At 36.9% G+C, this 22,104-nt stretch overlaps 1 protein-coding gene across 1 annotated transcript in view; it reads left to right on the forward strand.

Moving 5' to 3' along the window:
• Nucleotides 1-13,212: 13,212 nt before the first annotated feature.
• Nucleotides 13,213-22,104, forward strand: part of LOC131437372 (elongation of very long chain fatty acids protein 7-like) — a 64,565-nt gene continuing 55,673 nt past the window's right edge. The window contains exon 1 of the mRNA XM_058606657.1: nt 13,213-14,357. Coding sequence (XP_058462640.1) covers nt 14,216-14,357 — 142 coding nt within the window. The 5' untranslated portion in view covers nt 13,213-14,215. The remainder of the gene's footprint in view (nt 14,358-22,104) is intronic.

Raw genomic sequence — 22,104 nt, forward strand, 5'->3', positions numbered from 1 at the left:
ACTACAAAAATGGTATCGAAAAGTTGGAAGATCGCTATAATCGCTGTATCGCCTCTGATGGCAATTATGTTGAATAATAAAAACGAATTTTGGCAAAAAAATGTGTGTTTCTATTAAACGATACGAACTTTTCAGCCAAACTGTTACCTTTGGGTCTAGTAACGTAAACCACGCCATAATCTGCCAATTGTCTTAGTGTGCAGGGGGTTACTAGACAGCTGTCAATATCGTTTACATAGAAATTATACAGGAGTGGACTGAGGCATGATCCTTGCGGGAGACCCATGTAGCTAATTCTGATTGTTGCCAAGTCGCCATGTGAGAAATACATGCACTTCTCTGACAAAAGGTTGTGCAAATAATTATTTATAACCGCTGGAAGTCCATGTTGGTGGAGCTTGTCAGAAAGAACATCAATGGAAACTGAATCAAATGCTCCTTTAATGTCTAAAAATACAGATGCCATTTGTTGCTTTTGAGCGAAGGTAATTTAGGTGTCAGACGAAATTAATGCAAGGCAATCATTCGTACCTTTATTTCTACGGAAACCAAACCGAGTATCTGACAACAAACCGTTCGTCTCGACCCAAGTGTCGAGACGTCGTAGAATAATTTTTTCGAACGATTTTCTGATGAAGGACAACATTGCAATGGGTCTATATGAGTTGTGATTTTAAGCTGGTTTCCCCGGCTTTTGAATGGCGATAACTTTCACTTGCCTCCAGTTTGGTGGTATAATATTTTGCTCAAGAAACTTGTTGAACAATTCCAACAAACATCTTTTTGCAAGGTCGGGTAGATTCTTCACCAAGTTGATTTTCCTTCTGTCCAATCCAGGAGCGTTATTGTTACAAGACATGAGTTGGTTACAAACTCTCATGGTCGGACAACTAGAGAAATTAACTAGCAAATATAAAGAGGTAGCTTATGAAAAAAATTCTGGTAATTCTGGAATTACTGGTAATTCGGAAACGAAATTCCGGAACCTTGTACGAGTCCATAACACCTTTTATTTGAATAGTTTGTGAAAATTGGTTTAGCCATCTCCGAGAAAAGTGAGTGACAATATTTGTCACACACACAAACACACACAGACATTTGCTCAGTTCGTCGAGCTGAGTCGAATGACATATGACATTCGGCCCTCCGAGCCTCGGTTCGAAAGTTGGTTTTTGCAGTGATTGTATAGCCTTTCCATATGAGCAGTTTCCGATTTCAGAAGTACCGACAAAAGTAATCAAATGTGATAATTTACCCCACTTCGCTTTCTCACATATGATTGAATAGATTTTCACTAACTTCAATTGAAATGTAGTATATCAATGTAGTAGAAATCTTTGAAACTTTTTTTAAATTGTAGGATTTTTATTAATTTTTGCATTGGATTAAAACAGATTTTTTCTCTAAGAACCTTATCTCCGGAACCGACAGTTGGATCTGAATGAAAATCGGGATATTGTTATGGTATCTGAAGACCTCTCAGTTGAATCTAAGATGGTAAAAAACGGTTACGCCATCGTCGAAAGAAGCCATTGAATTCTTTTCACACCTTGTAATTCCAGATCCGGAAGGCGGATGTGAATGAAATTCAGGGATTTGGATTCGAATCTAAGTTTGTGAAAATTATTTTAGCCTCCTTCGACAAAAGTGAATGACAATATTTGTCACACACACACATACACACAGACATTTACTGAGTTTTTTTTAACTGAACCGAATGGAATATGACATTCTATAGCCTTTCTATATGAGAAAGGCAGAAAAAACTTGAGGGTTTTGTTCTTACTTGTGGTCCAGAGTTTATCATTTGATAAATGTATTCAATTTATGAGGATTCGTTTGTTTCTGGAAACTCCCTTTGGACTCCGCAAGCAAACGGCTTTGAAGAAAACCTGTTGATAGTAAAAATGATCTTGAATAGACATTTAAGTAAAACAATCATTTCCTCTTGTTTCAACATTTTTTACAACAGTTTTATACAACTAGTAGTGCGGTTTAAGACTAACTTGTCACGGTCAGTGTCACTGCAATAAAAATCTCAAGAGTATAAAAACTCAAATAATTATTGACAGCTGGATTCTTTTCCTTCTTTCGAACCCGTATCTTGTTCCGCTTCTGGATGTTGGATTAAAAACATTCGTGCTACGAAACAGTGGAAAAAAAAGTTCTTAAGCCAATAACAAGTCCGGTGACCAGTCACCAAACTAATCAAAATCGGTTTGTCCTTCCGACTAATTATGCTTTTTTCCCCTACAGATTCTTAACTATCGTCGAAGGTCTGTTAGTTCGGTGTGACGAACCCCGAAAGCTTGTTTTCAATAATAGAATGACTGAACGGAATGCAACCCAAAAACAATCACCCATAGCGCTCAACCGTGCAGTCAAGCTATCTACTAATGACTTCTCGTCGTCTAAATAAATCCGTTTATCAGGGTCGTAAGTCGAACTAACTTTTCAGTGCTAGTGTCAACCGAGGGTCAATTGTTTTACATTCGTGATACCGATCGAAAAACAAAAATAAACAAAAGTAAACTCTATTCCGGTTCCTCCAATTTAAACAACATCAAACAATCGGAAAGGCAAAGCGGAAAAGATTTCGGGGTTGACCTTCTCGGGGCCATCCGTCAAAAGCAGCTGGCATAACTCATCAAGCCGAGCCGCAGCCGAGAGTTGAGTTGAGTTGAGCGGCGGAAGGCTGTGGAATTAGAAATTCAAAATTGGACTAGCCAAGCCCGAATCCGTTCTTCTACGGTAGGTGTGATGATTTTAGATGTTGATCGACCGGCTGCGGTGCGTGCGGCTAACGAACTCATTTTTGATCTTGCTCAGCATTTGCTGCGGTTCAATAAAAAAAAGTAAGTAGTTTCTGTTCAGCTGATGAAGACGGTCAAAGCTGAATCAATCAATCAATCGAAAGTCGAAGTTTGTAGTTGAACTACCTTCAAGATGTGTGATCTTGATTATGAAGAACTTAACGAACTTTCGCAACTTAATTCACTAGTGCGGTTTATGGGGGTTTCTATTGGTGCTCTAAACTTTAAAACACTGGTTTTCCGTTTTCGCACTCGGTTTTGTGACCATGAATTGAAAGATTTAATCCTATTTTTCAATTCTTGTTGGTACCAAGCAGTAAAGTAATTGAAGTAACGACAATTGCTACCATGAATTTCGCACTTCGATCTTCCGTTCATACTGTAACGCATCGCGTGAGTCTAGACTGGGTTTCTCATGGTGAAAAAGGATAAAAGAAACGCTTTGTTTTAATTCTAAACTGTCTAAAGGGAGAAGTAGAACCTAAGTACAACGATTCATCGATTCACATGTCAATGTTTGCTTCGACGGCTTGCTTTAATTGACATCCATGAAGATCATTGGACAGACAGAGGACACTGGTGGGAAATGATTTCCGCATTTTGAATGAAAATCTACCGTCAAATTTTTTGAGCCGATTTTGCATAACATACCTAGTAAAAACCAATAAAATCGAACCAAATCTAATGAATTCGACTAGCAGGTTGAACGCATTCAACGATCCTGCTGCTTTGCTCTAGAACTGTCTTCACGAGACCTTCAAATGGTCCATGGGATGGTAGAGTTTAAAAACACCAACAAAGTCAATAAATGCGTTTTTTTTCCTTCTTCATTTCATTGCCAGTCGGCGGCATGGAAAGACAAAACCTTCGATCCGGATAAACCACACACTGTGGAATCGATTTATTGTGCGCCTCAGACGGTGATGGGATTTTCCAGTCAATAAGTGGAATTGGCAAATTCAACCGTCAGATTTGCTCACCAGAACTGCGCAGCAAGAGTCTGGAATATATCCTTCTTACTTTTTACTTTTCTAATTTGAAAACCTTTTGCTCGACAATTTTAGCATATTCCGAGTGAATATCACAAGATAATTATTAGTCTTATTAAACTAAAAAAACTGATAGCATTTGCGTTGAGTTGCATCATACACTGGCTACATTTTTTCATTTCTTATCAAAACGTTTCGCTCTTCCATCCAGTAGCTTCGTTCTGCTTGGCCTATCCACGTGCCTTGCTCTCAAGAATTAGAATTTGTCTGTCTTGTCTTAACAGAAAAATTCAAATTCCCATGAAATAAATTGCACGATGTGAATTGTGCATTAAATTATCATCAAAATGATGTCCGGCTCGGCGGTTGTATGTACTTAAATGCTCCGTGGATGTTCGTGGTATTTCAAGAAACTGTCAGTTCACAGATTTGCTAGACATAAAATCACGTTCAAGCGGCCATGCGAACGTCGATCCTAGAATAGAGCTATGCTCTGACATTACGCATCATCTCGCTTTGTTGTAGATCGTATGTGAAGCTGTCACTGTGAAAACCGACTTTTGAACCGAGGCCCGGAATTTTGTCAAACATAAAGACTGTCCCAATAAGTATGGACGCACTTTGATTTCGCTGTAAATAATTCACAAGTGTTAGATATTCAAATTTTATTCGATATACTGACAATATTGGGCTACAACAACAGAATATTATTCTCAACATTTGCTACTTAGCCATTGTTTTGACATTTTTTTCCAATCTTTTTCGAACTGTTGAATGGTTTCGGTTGCCGAGACATGTTTTCTAAGATGTGCCTTCGTTAATGCCCAAAATTCCTCAATTGGTCGAAGTTGTGGGCAATTTGGTGGATTCATGTCTTTTGGGACGAAAGTGACATTTTTGGTAGTATACCATTCTATTCTACGTTGATTTCGAGTAGTGGCAAGAAGCAAGATCTAGCCAGAAGACAACAGGATCCTTGTGGCTTCGAATCGGATCAGGGTCATTTCGCCGAAAGGGTTATTTCGCCGAATGACATTTCGCCGAATGCCATTTCGCACAAAAGCCATTTCGCCGGAAGGGTCATTTCGCCGAATCCTGAAATCGTCTTGAAATCGTAATTAGAATTGATTTAAATTTAAGACAAATGAAAGATGATAGCGTTAACGCCCGTTTTGTTAACTTACCATTGTACTTCTTGAATAATGATTGATTGTTGTACTCTTGAATAAAGATTGATTCATGAACCTCAGAAAGTAATTCCCAAGAAAACTTGTTGACTATTAGCTAGTAAGCATCGAAGCAATTGCGTAGGTGTATCTACCAGGCAAATGTAGGTGGTATTTTCCGTTTATTAAGTGAAAATGAAAAAATACTAATGCGGTTACGCCACATCGTTTTAGTTCATATGCTGTCCGACCTCGCTACCGCTCGTGACCTAACTAAAGCAAAGAAACCTAGCTTTGAGTAGACCGGGCAAACGAGGTGGTTACAGGTTTGTATGCAAAAGGCCGCCGCTTCCGACGGCGGGTCGGCGGCCGACTCAGCTGGCGTCGGCTCGGCGGCTTCATGCCGCCGAGCCATCTTGGCTTCGGTTATGTGCTGCGCCACATCAGTAATATAGGAGACATAACATGCAGGAGATATGGCCCTTACGGCAAAATTATCCTTTCGGCAAAATGACCCTTTCGGCGAGATGACCCTTTCGACGAAATGACCTTTTCGGCGAAACGACTTTCGGCGAAATGACCTATTCGGCGAAATGACTTTCGGCGAAATGGCATTCGGCGAAACGACTTTCGGCGAAATGGCTTTCGGCGATGTGACCCGCTCCCTTCGAATCATGGGTAGAAGTCGTTTTTGTAAACATTCCTTGATGTGTATATTCGCTGTTCATTGAAGCAGTGGTGATGAAGGGTTTCGAAATCTTACCGCAGCTACAAATTGCTTGCCAGACCATAGCTTTCTTACCAAATTTTTCGACTTCAATCAATGTCTCGGACTGGTTTAACACTTGCCCTTATCGCCCTTATGTATAATATTGTGGTCCCGGCAAGGATTTGTAATCGAGTTTCACGTAGGTTTCGTCGTCCATGATTATGCAGTTCAAATTTTCAGCAAGAATCGTTTTGTACAGCTTTCGAACCCCCGACCTGATCGATGCTTCTTGTTTCGGACTACGTTTTGGTTGTTTCTGTTTCTTATAGGTTCGAAGATTCAAACGTTCTTTAGCACGAAGAACATTTGACTTCGAAGTGCCCATTTTTTGGCCACATCCCGAACTGAAACCTCCTTCTTTTGCTTGAACGCCTTCAGTATACGTTTATCCAACTGAGGGTTAGCAGGACCTTTTTTCGACCCGTTTTCGGTTTATCCTCAAAGGTGTTATCCTCACCGAACTTCCTGATTGCATTTCGCACGACTTTTTCACTTACTCCTTCCATTTTTGCTATCTTTCTCAGTGACAGTCCGCGTTCTGTGCACCATTTGTACACAATTTTTCGACGTTTTTCTGCTGAAAGTCCACGCATTTCGAAACAAACTAATGAAAACGAATAAACAACTGCACAAGTGGTTAGAGAAGAGTGTAAACAACAGGACGCAGCCATAAAAATTGACAGATTCTGAACCATTGCGAAATGGCAGCGGTTTTTGGTTGCGTCCATACTTTCTGGGACAGTCTATGCTATGAATCACTAAGTTTTTTATGCTAAAAAATTATATTACTGGCAAAACAACAATGAATTATCGACAAAAATAGATAAGGTGTTACTTTTGATATTTTTTAATTGTTTTGTTAACTATCGGAAACTTCTGCTCCAAACATAAGAACATCGATTTATTATCTATATTGTTCATTAAATTTTTTAAATTATTTTTTCTATCCGAAGTCATAAATTAACGTTTAACATTAATATTTGTTCAAATTGTGTCAATTGCATAGTGATTCGAAATTCCCCACGATTTTTCAGAAGGTCAAAATTGTGTATTTTTTATGATCTCTAGGACATCACTCCATCAGATGGAATTAGTGTGCTTGCCATGGTACAAAATTCAATATCAAAATTATTCTCTAGTGAGAAAACTAAAAGATTTAGAGCGATTTCGTCTTCTACAAAATTGTTCGGAATGTAACGGTCTACATTATGAAACTAATATTAGTTAGAAACTCATCCACACAATGGCATTAGTGGGATCACAAATTCGCCAATGAAAATTGATTCTATCATATCTTTACAATTTATTGAGATAGAATGTTGGTATTTTCGAAAAGAATATTATTTGATATTAATGTCCGAGATCCAGTTCTATTATTAAGATCAAGAACCCAGGTCCCGAATGCTGGTCCATATTCCAGGTTAAAAATCCAAGTCCACACACTTAAAAAAATCTTTGTGATTTTACATCTTATTAGATGCACAGTTCACGCAAATTCACGTGGAAGAACATTTAATATTGTGTCTAAAACTCCATGACATGAAATTCGTTGAAATAAAAAAGAATACTGATAGCGCAAACGCCGCGACTTGAACCTAGAATCATTGGATCGCATGTACGTCTGTCAATCGACTGAGCCACAGAAGCATGCATCTGCTTGGCTGTTAAAAGGTGCATTTAAAATCATACAGTCGCATCTGCTAGTATAATGCAAGTTACAGTCGAAACCTGTAAAATTCAAGCTAATCTAACATTAAGTCAATACAAATGAAATTTTCCGTCATTTGAAGAATTAGGTCTTTATGAATTACATCGTATGAGAAATCAAGTCACCAGTATTATTCAGATTTTTTTGGTGTGCAGAATACAGGAAGTTAAGTCCAGAACTCCGGTTTCTAGAATCAGAATCCAAGTTCAACATCCAGTTCCTAATTCAGAAACCAGGTCCAAAATTTATTTACAAAATCCAATTCCAGAATAGATTTAGAATTCATGTCCAAAGCTCAGATACAGTATCCAATTGTAGAATTATGGACTAGAATGCTGGTATCGAAACTACACACTTAAAAAAAAATTGTGATTTTACATCTTATTAGATGCACATAAATGAAGCGTCGCAGTTCACGCAAAATTACGTTTGAAAAATTTGAATTTTACAGGTGACTTAATCCCTCATGCAATGTAATTCATGAAGACCTAATTTGTCAAATGACGGAAAATTTTATTTGTACACGGAAAGACCGAAATTAGCATTTTGGCGAAAAAATTAGTTGATTTTCTGATTTTTGTTAGTTATTTTTTGAGACAACTAAAAAAATCTTACTTTTGCTAATTTAGATTTTTTAATTCTAATTCTCTTAATAATAATTTTTTTTTTTTACTTTTTTATTTATGACTTCTGGTCAGTCAGTAATTTTTTACTTTTTTCGGTATTTTAACGATATCAAACTAACTAGAGATTATAAGAGGAGAAAGAATATGAAATCATAGAGCCATAGTACTCAAGGAAGAGCAAGGATGTGAAGAATAAAGTGCGGAAAAGTGAGACGTGACAAGGGTCATTTAAGTAAGCAGAAGGCTTCTCGTATCTAAACTTTTATAAAGATACGAGTCATCCGAGTCTGACATATCAGAGACTCGGATGACTCGTATCTTTAAGATGCCTAAGTTCGACTCCTCTGGTAGAAGGTAAAAGTTTAGATACGAGAAGCCTTCTGCTTACTTAAATGACCCTTGTCACGTCTCACTTTTCCGCACTTTATTCTTCACATCCTTGCTCTTCCTTGAGTACTATGGCTCTATGATTTCATATTCTTTCTCCTCTTATAATCTCTAGTTAGTTTGATATTCTTAATAATAATAAAATATTTGTTGAAATGGCTATTTTTACCTTTTTTTATATATATAAAAAATAGGTATAGAATTCGCTCAAACTTTAGAAAATTTTTCCGAGGCCCGGAGGGCCGAATGACATATACCAATCGATTCAGCTCGACGAACTGAGCAAATGTCTGTGTGTGTGTATGTGTGTATGTGTGTGTGTCTGTATGTGTGTTGTCAACTAAGAGGTCGAGATCTCAGAGATGACTGAACCGATTTTGATCAAACTAGTCGCAAATGAAAGGTCTCCCCGTCACCCAAAACGCTATTGAATGGTTTTGAGATCGGATGTTTACTTTTTGAGTTATACAAAGTTTTATGTCAAAATTTTCAGTTTTTTGACAGTATCTGTCACAATTGACCTTGAAAACAGAATATGTTTTCAGACTTAGATTCCGCACGGTAATACCTATCCAACAAGCCATAGATTGTTAAAATCCGTCCATTTTTAACGGAGATATCGAAATTTTTCTGTAAGCGACTTTTCTCCCTATTCCAGCAGTAGGAGTTTTGAGCGCTGTATGACAAAGAAATGCTTGGGAGCAACGGAAAACACGATTTTTTATACTGTTACATACAATTGTTTCTAAGTACCAAAAGGATTGTGTACAGCATCCTTTTTCATGACATTTAGCCTCGGACCGAATTTGGCACGGCTCGTTTTTGGCAACATAATCGTTCGAATATGACATATGTAAACCAGATGATGGCAGATTTTTTTTTAATTATTTTGTTTTAAACTACTTACAGCAATAAATGCTGGAACAATATAACATCCATATACCATTCGAATCAGTTCGTCGAGATCAGCAAATGCGTGTGTGACAAATAATTTCACTTAATTTTCTCGGAAAATTTCTTTTCTACAAATTCAGATTCATACGAAAAGTCGTATGCTCCCAAACAAAGTTCCTGCATTATGTTTGGTTCCGACCTCTGGTTCTGGAACTACAGGATGATATGTGAAACGAAATCAAAATTGTGTAACTCATTTTCCCGTAGATGGCTGAACCGATCTAAGATTCAAATGAAATCTAAGAATCATCTAAGATTAAAATGAAAAGTTTCAAGGTTCTATAAAACATCTTGCTTTTCAGTCAGATCCAACTTCCGGGTTCGGGGATAGTATAAAAATGTCTATTCCACATAAATTAATCAGGTTTATCGGGTTAGCAGATTTGGATAGTTGATAAAAAAAAATTAACTTTTTTTAGTTTTAGTGGTATTCAGTTGTCGATCAGAAGGCACCTAAAAATTTAATTCATGCTATGATCTCTCAAAGATGTCTTAACTGATTTTCAAATATTTTGAAACAAATGTAAACTGTACAGCTACTCAGGTGAATTTATCTGACTTCGGCCATACCGCTTTTAGAATTCCGGTTCCAGTATAAAATCGTTTCTCAAAGCTCAATCGTTTTCTCAAAAAAAGCCTATTCAAATTTCAGAAACAAAAATTCAAATTAAAACAAACTTATATACAAAAATTAATTAATTTTATCCAATTATGACTTCCGGTTCTCGAATTACATGATGATGAATTTTTAAAATTCAAACCGATATAGAAGATGACAATCCCGAAAAGCTTCAAAGTTGAACTCAAAACTGTTGTAATTTATTCGTCATATGGCCATACGAATCGGTTTGGGTTATGCTGGTTCCTGAATACCGGCTCTGGAAGTACCTTAAATTACCGTAAACTTTAGAGTGGAACTTACATATCATGGCATGTTTAATCGATTATCACACTTCTAGATTCAAATTCGATCCGATTTGCAGTTTCGACATTACAGAGTAATGAGTGATTAAAATCTCAAATTGTCGCTTAAAACGACGGCCATTAAAATAATGTCATGAAAACTTAAACACCGAAGAATATTCATGCAAAAAACACATGCGGATTGATAAAAATAGGTATGGGGACGGGTATAGCGTGATGGGATAGTCGATGCCTTTCACGCAGCCCGCCTGGGTTCGATTCCCAACCCCGCACATAGGGTCAGAAAGATTTTCTGGTCCGAAGAGGCGAATGACCTAAGATGTTAAAGGCTCTATAATTAAAACAAAAAAAAAATAGGTATCATCTCACTGCTAGGTGGATTAAACACGTTTTTTTAGTTGAATTCACCAATTAAACGTGCTGCCATTTCTTAGCTAAGGCACGCTTCATATCCATTCAACTAATTTTTTAGTTGAATTAGAGAAATAAAACGTTGTTTTCAACCAACATAAATGGTTGAATTGGTTTCTGCAATTAGCAGCTATATAGCGCTCGTTAACACCGTAATGACTACTAGCCACTAGATGGCACACTCCTACCGAAAAAAATTTCAGTCGCGGTTATCTTTTCTATATTTGCAGGTATAAATACGATGTTGTATTGGAGAAAAAGACATAAGCGAAACATAAACATTTTACTTCTAAATCGCTGTTTTCTTCATTCGACTTCGCGAAATCGACTCTCTCACTGAAAACTTTGAGCACTCGGAAAACAAAAACCTAATACAAGTAGTACATCGGACGGCGTAACCCGGAATGAGAAGATACAAAAAAACATCATTTGACGTGTACAATTAGAGTGCAACATTCGAAACTCACTTCACTGTTTCGCGTAAAAACATTATTACCCACAATCGCTTCAACTGCGCACAAATTCTGAATAAATACACTTTCCACTAACAGTTTACGTCATTTTTACATATCGGTTTAGAAATTTATATAGGGATATATCGTAACACATGCGAAAAACATCTAAACAATTTGCGAGCAGTTTCAACAAGACTGTCCCTTTTAGCTTTTTAATTGATTGTTTTGCTTTGACACTGCTGTCCTTCAGTAATGACGGTGATAGATAAATAGAATCAAAGTTTCTGATTTTAATAACGAAATTAGTTGTCAATGAGAATTTCGTGTTGGATTGAAATATTGCTGGTTTGTGTCCAGAATATTCGCCAACTAAACACATTCTCTAAAAATAAGAGTTTTTTTCAGCACAGTAAATTCTAAATTTGAACTAATTTTATAGTTATTTTGGAAATTTTGTTGTTAAAATCAACTAATTCAAAAACAGTAATACGAATTAGGCGCAGAGCTAATTTCGGTCGTTCCGTGTAATGACTTAATGTTAGACGAGCTTGAATTTTACTGGTTTCGACTGTAACTTGCGTTCTGCTAGCAGATGCGACTGGATGAATTTAAATGCACCTTTTAGCAGGCAAGCAGATGTATGCTTCTGTGGCTCAGTCGATTGACAGACGTACATGCGATCCAATGATTCTCGGTTCAAGTCGCGGTGGTTGCTATCAGTATTCTTTTTTTTAATTCCATTAATTTCATGTCATGGAGTCTTAGACACAATATTTAATGTTCTTTGACGTAAATTTGCGTGAACTGCGACGCTCCATTTATGTGAATCTAATAAGATGTAAAATCACAGTTTTTTTTTGGTTTGCAGAAAACAGATGCAGAACCTATGTCCAGAATTCATTCCCAGTCGCTAGAACCAGAATCCAAGTCTAAAATTCAGTTCTTAACCCAGAATTCATTTACAGAATCATTCCCAGAACCAGAATACAAATTCAGATACAGAATCAAATTCTATTATTCTAGTGCAGAATCTAAAATTTTGGTCCAAAATTCATTTCCAGAATCAAGATTCAGAATTTAGGTTCAGAATTCTATTTCGAAGCTCAGTTAAGAATTCAGGTCCAGAATCCAAGCCCAAAATCCAAATCCAGAATCCAGATGAAAGTCCAGAGTTCAAAATTAGGGCTCAAGTTCACAATTCATTTTCAGAATTCCACTTTCAAAATTCAGACCGACAAATCAATTCCAGAATTCATTTCCAGGATCCAGGTTCAGCTCCAGCATTTATGTAGATCTAGAATTTTCAGAATCCAGGCCCTGAATCCAAATTCAGATTTTGTGTCCAAAATCCAAAATTAAATCTAAATGTCCAAAATTAAATCACAAAACTAAAGAATTTTTTTTGATACCAGCTGCCTAAGAAAAGAACCAGCGCCCTATGCATTGAACCACCAACCCGGTTTCTGTCAAAGTTATACGATCAATCATTCTCAGTATAAATTCGTTGCAACGTTCAGTTCTGAGTGCATCCATTCTGGGCACCGCTTTCTTGCTTAGGCATCACATTCTGGTGCCGCGAAATGCCAATGACTGCTCCACAATTAGGTAATAATATTTATAACTGACAAATTTGCTCAGGTTAGCAGGAACCGATCGATTCGTGAAACAGCGGATCTGGTTTTTTGTTGGTCTTCGGTACGAATACTGTTCGACTTGGGGTTGTCCGTCTGTCAGTTGAGTGTTGTATATTTCAGTTTATTGATATTCGCACAAAATTGATTGAATGTATTATTCTTAAGTATTTTTTTCCTTCCTATCTGAAACTGACGGGATATACCGCCACCCTAGTGTACAACATTACCCAGTTACGCTGTCAATAGTGCCTGTAGGCTCCGGTGCCCTCAGTAGTTTAGCGCATCCTACCGAAATACGTTTGTCCAGCGCGATCGAATCCGTTCGGAAGAGTCGTGCGTATAACTCATAACAATCGCCATAACTCACATCGGGTGATGATCGGGTGTTTCGGTGCCATGAATCACGGTGGTATCTTGTTGAAGTGTAACTGAGGCAGATGGAGTGTGGGGATACAAAGTTCTTCTGCTGACGCGACCACGAAGGACGATCTGATCGGAAGGCGCTCTCTCTAGCGCGCATTCTCGCACGTTTCGACGGAGATCTTTTTTTTCTCATCTGGCTCGTGTGACTCGTGCAGGTCGTAGTGCAGCCTCTCCGCATACGCACGCGTTGGGACCACCGACGAGATCAATCGATCAAGAAAAAGCCATCGTCAGGTGGGCTACTGCAGGTGTCTATCAGTTGTCGTTTCACTTTCGTTCGGCTCGGCGGCGTTGCTTTTTTGGGGTACACAAACTTCTGAACGCTGCCGTCACGCGTGTTTCCACGCAGGCCAGAAGTGTGACAAATCCTGGGACCGTTGACTGTTGATTTAATCGCGTGTCTGGTGTCGTGCCGTAAACCGTTTTGTACCGATGTACGTTTTTGGAAAAAGGTGATCAGGTTCAAAGTTTGGGTGTCGCCCTTCGGACATTGGGTTGTGTTGCGAAAACGAGTTGCAAACACGATCGATGATGATGATTCCTTGACGCAGTCCTTCCCCTCGTAGTGCTAATCGAATTGAGGATAAGTGACAAAACGTTGTTGTAGTAGTTGTTGTTGTTGTTGGTGTTCGGTCGGCCAAGTGAGTGTTCAACGACGTAACATCGAGAGGCAGCAAGCATCAATCAAACGGCCTTTAAGGCCGGCCATTATTCAGACCATTTTTCCACGCTGTTGTGTTCGGTGACCGTAGCAGGACGGCGGCAACAGCAAACAGCAAACAGCAGCTTTGCGACAGCAAACCGACCCACCAAAAAAAAAACTAGGCTAAACTTGTGCTTACATCGGTGAAAATCGACCGTACGTAAGGAAAAACAAACGGCCGCGACGAGGAAAAAGCATAAATTGGATCACGCGGTTCGGTGCTGCTCCTAAGGCGTTGTGAAACACAGCAAGAATGAGTGTGGCAGAGAATTTTACGAATTTTTCATCCGGCTCCCGGTTTGTCTTCCAGATGGCCATCGATGAGTATCACGCGGGGCGCAACTGGTCCGGCCTCGTCGATCGATACTGGCTGATCGTTGAGGAGCTGATTGCCGGTAAGTAAAGTTTCCATTCACATTGATCGCCGGCCAAATTCCGGTAGATGCATTGTTTTTTTTACCTTAGACGTGGGGATTTCCGAAAAAAAAAATAATGCTGAGAAACTTGACAAAAGAACGAGAGATTGTATCTTGATTTAAGCTTCTCTATGTTTTTCTACATCCTGATGAGTAGTTCCTACTCGCATTGCTCTTGGCTTCCCGGGAACCATTATTTTCTGTGATACTAAAAGCGTCTCACCTTTTAATTGCTTCGGGCTCATAAAGTTACTCGTTTCATTTGCTGACAATTCTTCGTAGTAGCGTCATCGTTGAACTGTTTTTCACTTTGATGGAATTGATTCCGATGTTTATTTTCAATGAGTTTGTCGTGGATTTTCGAACAAAGCCGAATTGTTTAAAATCATTAACATTGGTATTGCATGGGTTAAATTCATGGTCAACTTTTTCCATATCCGGATTCAGCAAACTGCCTATTTCTTTGCCTCGGTGAACAAGAAGTGACCGTTACCATTTGTTATTCATTAGATTAGGTAAAAAAAAAATTCAAGGCTGCCACGGATATCAAAGTGGTTGATTGTCGGTTTCACGTGCATCCGCAAATGGGTTAAACTGGACCTTCCGGTTCGTCGAAGCATGACAAACGGTTCCAATTGATGAGTTTGTCAGCATAATTAGCTGGTATTGAGGAAGCTACTGAATTTTATTATGTTTTTCATGTTTCCTTTGGCACTTTAGATCATGAATCAGATAATGCATTTTGACCGGAGGCACTGTCTTTGTTCTTAATAAAGGATCCTTCATGAGGCAGAAATCAGTTTGTAAATGTTCAACCCCTTTTTGTCTGACAATTCTTTTTATAATTAAAACATCAATATTCCAAAGAAATTATCGGATGACAGAAACCAAATGTAGTCAATAAAATTATTGAAAATTTTCAATTTTAGCACTATTTATCACGAAAAAATAAGTTCAAATACTGCAAAATAACTTAACTTGATTCATGATGTAATTAAAAAAACGTTATACGATCGATTTTAACATGAATGTTTCAATTATACCGAAGGTTTTAGGCGACACGAGAACGAGCTCTTTTTCAAATGCAGTGCCATGAATTTATGTTCGTTTCCTTGTACGATAAATAAATTGTGAACATTTACCGGATTTTTACACCACGGAGGATGGCAAGCCCGTACCCAGGATTTCGTTTCGGGAGGGGCCCACAAATAAGAAATAATGCATATAACTGATAATTCTTGTGCCTTTAGTATTTTTTGTTTTGTTTTTTTTTTTTTGGAAGGGTGAGTGCAGGTAATTAGCAATTTATGTAAATATGTACTCACATATTTGGAATTTAACAATGAGGAATTGAAGCAAGAAGTTCTTTGTGTCAAAGGGAAGGGATCAATTTTTTTACATTTCTTTTATCATATAGTCCCATAGTTCTGGTTCGACTTCTGGTTCCGGAAAAACTGAGTGATGAGTATTAAAACCTTCAATTTCAAGGGTGTGTTCTTATAAGTCACGATGTAAAATGGAACAAATATTTTGAAACTATTCAGTAAGCTTTTCTAGTTTGCAATATTTCGAGCCGATTTTAACAAATTTATATTCAAATGAAGTGCCTTGTGATCCAATTGAATTTCATCGAGTCAACTTCCGTGTCTGGATCAGTGAATATATTTAATTTTTTTTAGCATCTCTGGTCTGGACAGTATAAAAATTTAAATTCGTCATTTGAAGTGACGATGCAACAACAGAAAAATCTTGCCGCTTCGGAGCACTCGTGCCGATTTCAGTCTGTTGTCTCTAAATTATTCTATTCTCTGGCGTATATTAATGGATCTAGACTTCGTCAACAGTAACTAACCGACACCATCATCATCAGCATAGGCAAAAATGTTTACGAAGTGTGCTCGCGTTCATCTTTTTAATCCTGAGTGTGCAAGTGCGGCATCCAGCGGCAGGGCTTCTTTTTCATTCGCTGAATTTTGCTAAAACTCACAGTTTTAGACTCCAAGTTTTCTTCAAACAATGTTTGTTCAGTACTAATCCTCATGGTTCTTTCACCATATCCTGTAATTTTGACATTAATTGAAATCACTTTTCAGCTTCGAAAAAAAAATCGATTGCGAAAAGAAGCGAGTTCTGGTTGGTAAAATCTTTTAATTAGTAAACCTTGTTATTTAGGGGTTAGCCAAATTTTGTGCTAGGGCACATAACCGTTTTTATTAGTTTTACGTTTCGTCTTTGACTCATCAGTGCAGAGCAGTTCAAATTGAAAACAAAAAGTGTTCTGTAAGTAGCAGAAACTTTACGTCTGCTTAGCGGTTAAAATTGAACTGCCGAGTTTAGCACTAATCAGTTCAATTTGAACTGCTCTGCACTGATGAGTCAAAGACGAAACGTAAAACTAATAATAAAACCTTGTTAGTTGATGTGATGTGATGTGATGTGAAGTGAAGCCACCATCAGTTCAAGGACTTGCCAGTGGATGCGGGTAGACTTACAGTAGCCCCGATATGACTCATCCATTCACCTTCTTACTATAGCTGTTACCGAAAAGCGAACAAAAAGGGTTGGGCGAATACGTAAGTAGAGTCACTTACTCGTATTCCGCGGGAATAAAAGATGCTCTTCCAACCATAATATCCAGTGCATGGATGAAGCATATCGCTATACATGCTTGAACCCGCCTGATGGTTTGTTTGAGAAGGGCGCGTCAGACTCATGTCAAACCTTCAGAAGGAAACAAGTTTCCTTCAAGTGACTTGGGCTGGCTATCCACAATCCCTCGTCCAGTCATCAATTCGTCCGATGCCCTGATGCTCCCTCCTCTTTACGCCCCCGTGCAAAATGTTTTATATTGATAAATACAATGAAACATAGTGTAATGAAATTAATATAACATAAAATGATATAATAGATTACAAAGTAATATAATATAACATAATATAATATAATATATTTTAATTAATTATAATATAATACAATGTCATACAATATAATATAATATATTACAAAACATGATATAAAATAACAGTTAATGTAGAGTGTCAGTTATGCTCTTCTATCTTCGCAATACTGCAGGAAGTAGAATATTTCTCTTCTAATAACAATAATAATATCTACATCTATAAAAATAATATATGTTATTATTATTGATGACAAATTAATAATAATAACAATAAATATAATTATGAAAATAACAATAAAAAACAATATAATATAGTACAATGAATTATATAATAAATAATAGAATAAATAAAATGATATGTTGCGATATGCTATGATATTATATTACTTGAATTTATATGTCATTTCTCATCCTCTCAATCTGCCATCAACGCATTCCATAGACCATTTGTCACCACAGACACACGTGTAGGCATGAAACAGGAACCAGTGAGAACCAAGCTCACCTTGTGACGACCTTGATATTTAGTTGAAAGTTACTTTAAAAATGATAACTTATAAGGAAAACAAATTTATATTTTGCGCAGAGGTACGTAGTACTATTCATAATAAACCCTATAATATAATATAATACAATATAATGCAATACAATATAACATAATATAATAGAATACAATATAATATAATAAAATATATTATAATATAATACAATATAATATGATATAATGCAATGCAGTATAATACCATACAACATAGTATATAATAACATAAAATAGTGTAAGACGATAATATATGAAATAATATGCTATGATACAATATAACAGTTAATGTCGCAGTGTAAGTTACGCTTTTCTAATAATAATAATAATAATAATAATAATAATAATAATAATAATAATAATAATAATAATAATAATAATAATAATAATAATAATAATTAAAATAATAATAATAATACATGATGTAATAAACAACAGAATTATATGTTGTAATATACTATGATAAGCACTGCATTTTAGGATGGGCTTCAACCTACAAGCCATTTCGCACCCTCTCATTCTGCTACTAACGCAGAAGGCGATAGCACCCAGTCGACGCCGTTCTATTGACCAAATGTCATCATAGACGCTCGGGGAGGCATGAGATAGGGACTTGTGAGGACTTAGTCATCTCACCATTTGACGACCATAATAAAACCTTGTTAGTTGATGGTCAAAAAACTCATTTCTGTTCCTGATTCCGGAGATAGTGGTTAAAAAGCCCAAAATGGAAAATACTTTACTTTGATTTCGACCTGGGTTGGCGGTTCAATGCATAGGACGCTGGTCTTCGCAAGTCAGTTGTCGTATGTTCGATTCCCGACCTGGAAGGATTCTTAGTATCAATAGGATCGTAGTAATAGCCATGCAAAGATTCTGTACGCTAAGGAGCGGCTGCGAAGTCTGTTGAAACAGAAAGGCCAAATTTCACAAAATGAATGTAATGCCAAGACTTTGCTTGCTTTTTCGGGAGGGGCCACGGCCCCTTGCCGCCCTCCTCTGGGTACGTGCCTAAAGGATGGTTAGATATTAGGACTGAAAATGAAAGAAAACCACCTAGTGGTGTGAAAATGCCTTTCTCTTTCTTCAAAACAGTCTCATGATTTTTTAAAATATTCTTAATAAATAATTTCTGCCACTCATTTGGACTCATTTCGACATCAATTAATTAAGATTGATTCGAGTAGTTTACAGTAGTTGGTTGATGGTTAGTAACGGGTACATGAAATTTCCGAAATCGAATTTTTTTTTTTCGGCGTCAAAAGTCTTAGAATTGCCTGAAACGTCGAGATTTAGTGTCACCTCTATAAAACTTTTTTTTTTTTGATAAAATCAGCTTTCTGGGACTTGAAATAAATATCAAAATTATCTCAAAAGCCCCAGAAAGCCGAATTTTTCAAAAATTTGTTTGTTGAGTTGACGCTAAATCTCGAAGTTTCATGTAATTCTAAAACCTATGGCATTGAATTTTTTTTTTGATTTCGGAAATTTCCAACCTTAACCGTCGGGCCAGCGTTGACAGGTCATTTTTCCAAAAATCTGTATTCGGCGCAAAAATCTATCTGTGCCATATTGATATCAGAATATGTTTTGCTTCATAAGTACCAGGAAAATGTCACCAAAGCTCGTTTTGGCAACCAAAAAAAAAAAGGTCTTACAACAACCTTTTCACTTGTCTATCCGAGCTAAAAAACAGAATCGGTATTTATCTGTATAATCCGTGAATTATCGGTATTTTGGGAGTACATATCTGTATTGCGGTATAGAGGTCATAAATCTGTATAAATACCGAGAAATCGGTATACCTGGCAACGCTCGCCGGGCGCACCCCTTACACATATCCGATTTACCTCAAATTTTGCATGGGGACGTTTTTCGAGGATTTTAAACTTTTGAACAGCAGCGCTTTACAAAATAAGAGGTAGTCCCAAAATATTGGCACCCTTGTATACATTACCCGGGTAGGTGTAAATAGCAAACAAAGATCAAAATAATAACAAATTTTACCATCATATCTTGGCTTGATGTTTCTGTGTTATCATAGCGATACTTGATATTTTCGTGATATTGCATCCAAGGAATCAAAAAATTCTACGATATCTGTTTAACATCAAAATTAGTTATAATATCTTATTTTATTATTGATGAGCTATTCCAATTTCATTAAGTAAATTGATCCAGTAGTTCTATCTTCAAATAAAATACTATTGAAAAAAATGCATCAGAATCAGATCAGAGAAATACTTATGATGTTACTCTATTCTGCTAGAAACTAAAATAATTGAGAAATTCGACTTCTATAAATATTTTGTTCTTGGTTTCATATTACAATGACAGAATTTGATATTTTGTAGCAATTTTCTCATGCAGGTTTTGTTATGATTTTTAATATTTTGACTCTTATTTCAAACTAAATAATGTTAATTTCTACCATTGAGATGTTTGGTTTTAATAACAGAATTTGTTATTGGTTTGCAAATCACTTCTACCCGGGTAGAGCGGTAAAAAACAACGTGTTTTGTTGGTTACTTCACTTATACCATCACATCTCTGGAACCAGAAGTCACAGCTATTTGATCTTCGAATTTGATAAATGATCCGAGAGTAGCTTTCAAACGAGCCAAAGTTTGTTGAAATCGATTCAGCAATCTCTGAGAAAATTAAGCGATAAAAATATCTTCGAAAAGTGCACACACACATATATTTTTCGAACTCGTCGAACTGAGTCGAATGGTATATAACACTACGGATCTCCGAGGCTTCGTTCAATAGTCGTTTTTTCAGCATTTCTAATACCTTTTTATAGAGAATGGCAAAATAGTTTTAATCCACATAGTATCACCTATATTGTATTGCTCAAAGTGTCGAATACATATTGTTGTGAGATTTATAAAAAATTTCATTACATCTTGAAAATTTAGATTTCAGTCATTATACAAAAGTGTGCCATTTTTTGATTTTGATGTAACTTTTCTCCCCTACAAACTGTTAAAGCATTGCAGGATGGACACTTATAAAGAAAAAAAGTTTTGCATCACAAACTTTTTCTTGTTCAAATTAAATATTTTTTCAGAATTTTTTAACAAACTCGTAATTTATGGAAGGCCAATTCGCAACATGATTCGTTCTAGTTCTCTTACTGAGTTAATCGAAAATATACGTTTGGAAAGAGTTTATATTCGGAAATTAACATATTGATTAAATCTCCTTGTCATGTGGATTTTGTCACCAAAAATTGTATTATGTTTTGCCTTTCTATATAGAAAGGTATTAGAATTTTATAATTGCTGGAAACTGACTTTTCAACGGAGTCTCGAAGACCCATAGTGTTATATACCATTCGACTCAGTTCAACGAGATCGGAAAATGTCTCTCTGTGTGTGTGTGTGTGTGTGTGTGTGTGTGAGTACTTTTCGAAGATATTTATACGCGCTCAATTTTCTGAGATATGGCTGAACCGATTTGAACTAACTTATACTCGTTTGAAAGGTACTGTTGGACCATTGCTGAAATTCCGCCATATCAACATATTACTATAAAATTTTGGCGGCGATGGTTCAGTCATATCTGAAGAATAAAAAAGAACAATTATGTCTATGTTATAAGTAATTTTTGATGTTCGTTCCGTAGTAATTTTCTAGGGTGAGGAAGACGAGTTTAATTATGTAACCATGTATGATTTTTTTGAGGTTAGGATTTTCATGCATTAGTATTTGCTCAGATTTTTTGAGGTTATGATTTTCATGCATTATTATTTGCTCAGTATGCTCTGACATTTCATCATGAATAGACTTACTAACGAGCAACGCTTGCAAATCATTGAATGGGCCCTAGAAAAGTTGGCAGAAAATCCGCTTTTTTATCGACAAATTTTGTTCAGCGATGAGGCTCATTTCTGGTTGAATGGCTACGTAAATAAGCAAAATTGCCGCATTTGGAGTGAAGAGCAACCAGAAGCCGTTCAAGAACTGCCCATGCATCCCGAAAAATGCACTGTTTGGTGTGGTTTGTACGCTGGTGGAATCATTGGACCGTATTTTTTCAAAGATGCTGTTGGACGCAACGTTACAGTGAATGGCGATCGCTATCGTTCGATGCTAACAAACTTTTTGTTGCCAAAAATGGAAGAACTGAACTTGGTTGACATGTGGTTTCAACAAGATGGCGCTACATGCCACACAGCTCGCGATTCTATGGCCATTTTGAGGGAAAACTTCGGAGAACAATTCATCTCAAGAAATGGACCGGTAAGTTGGCCACCAAGATCATGCGATTTGACGCCTTTAGAC

The sequence above is a fragment of the Malaya genurostris genome, chromosome 3 (assembly GCF_030247185.1).
Source record: "Malaya genurostris strain Urasoe2022 chromosome 3, Malgen_1.1, whole genome shotgun sequence".
NCBI lineage: Eukaryota > Metazoa > Arthropoda > Insecta > Diptera > Culicidae > Malaya > Malaya genurostris.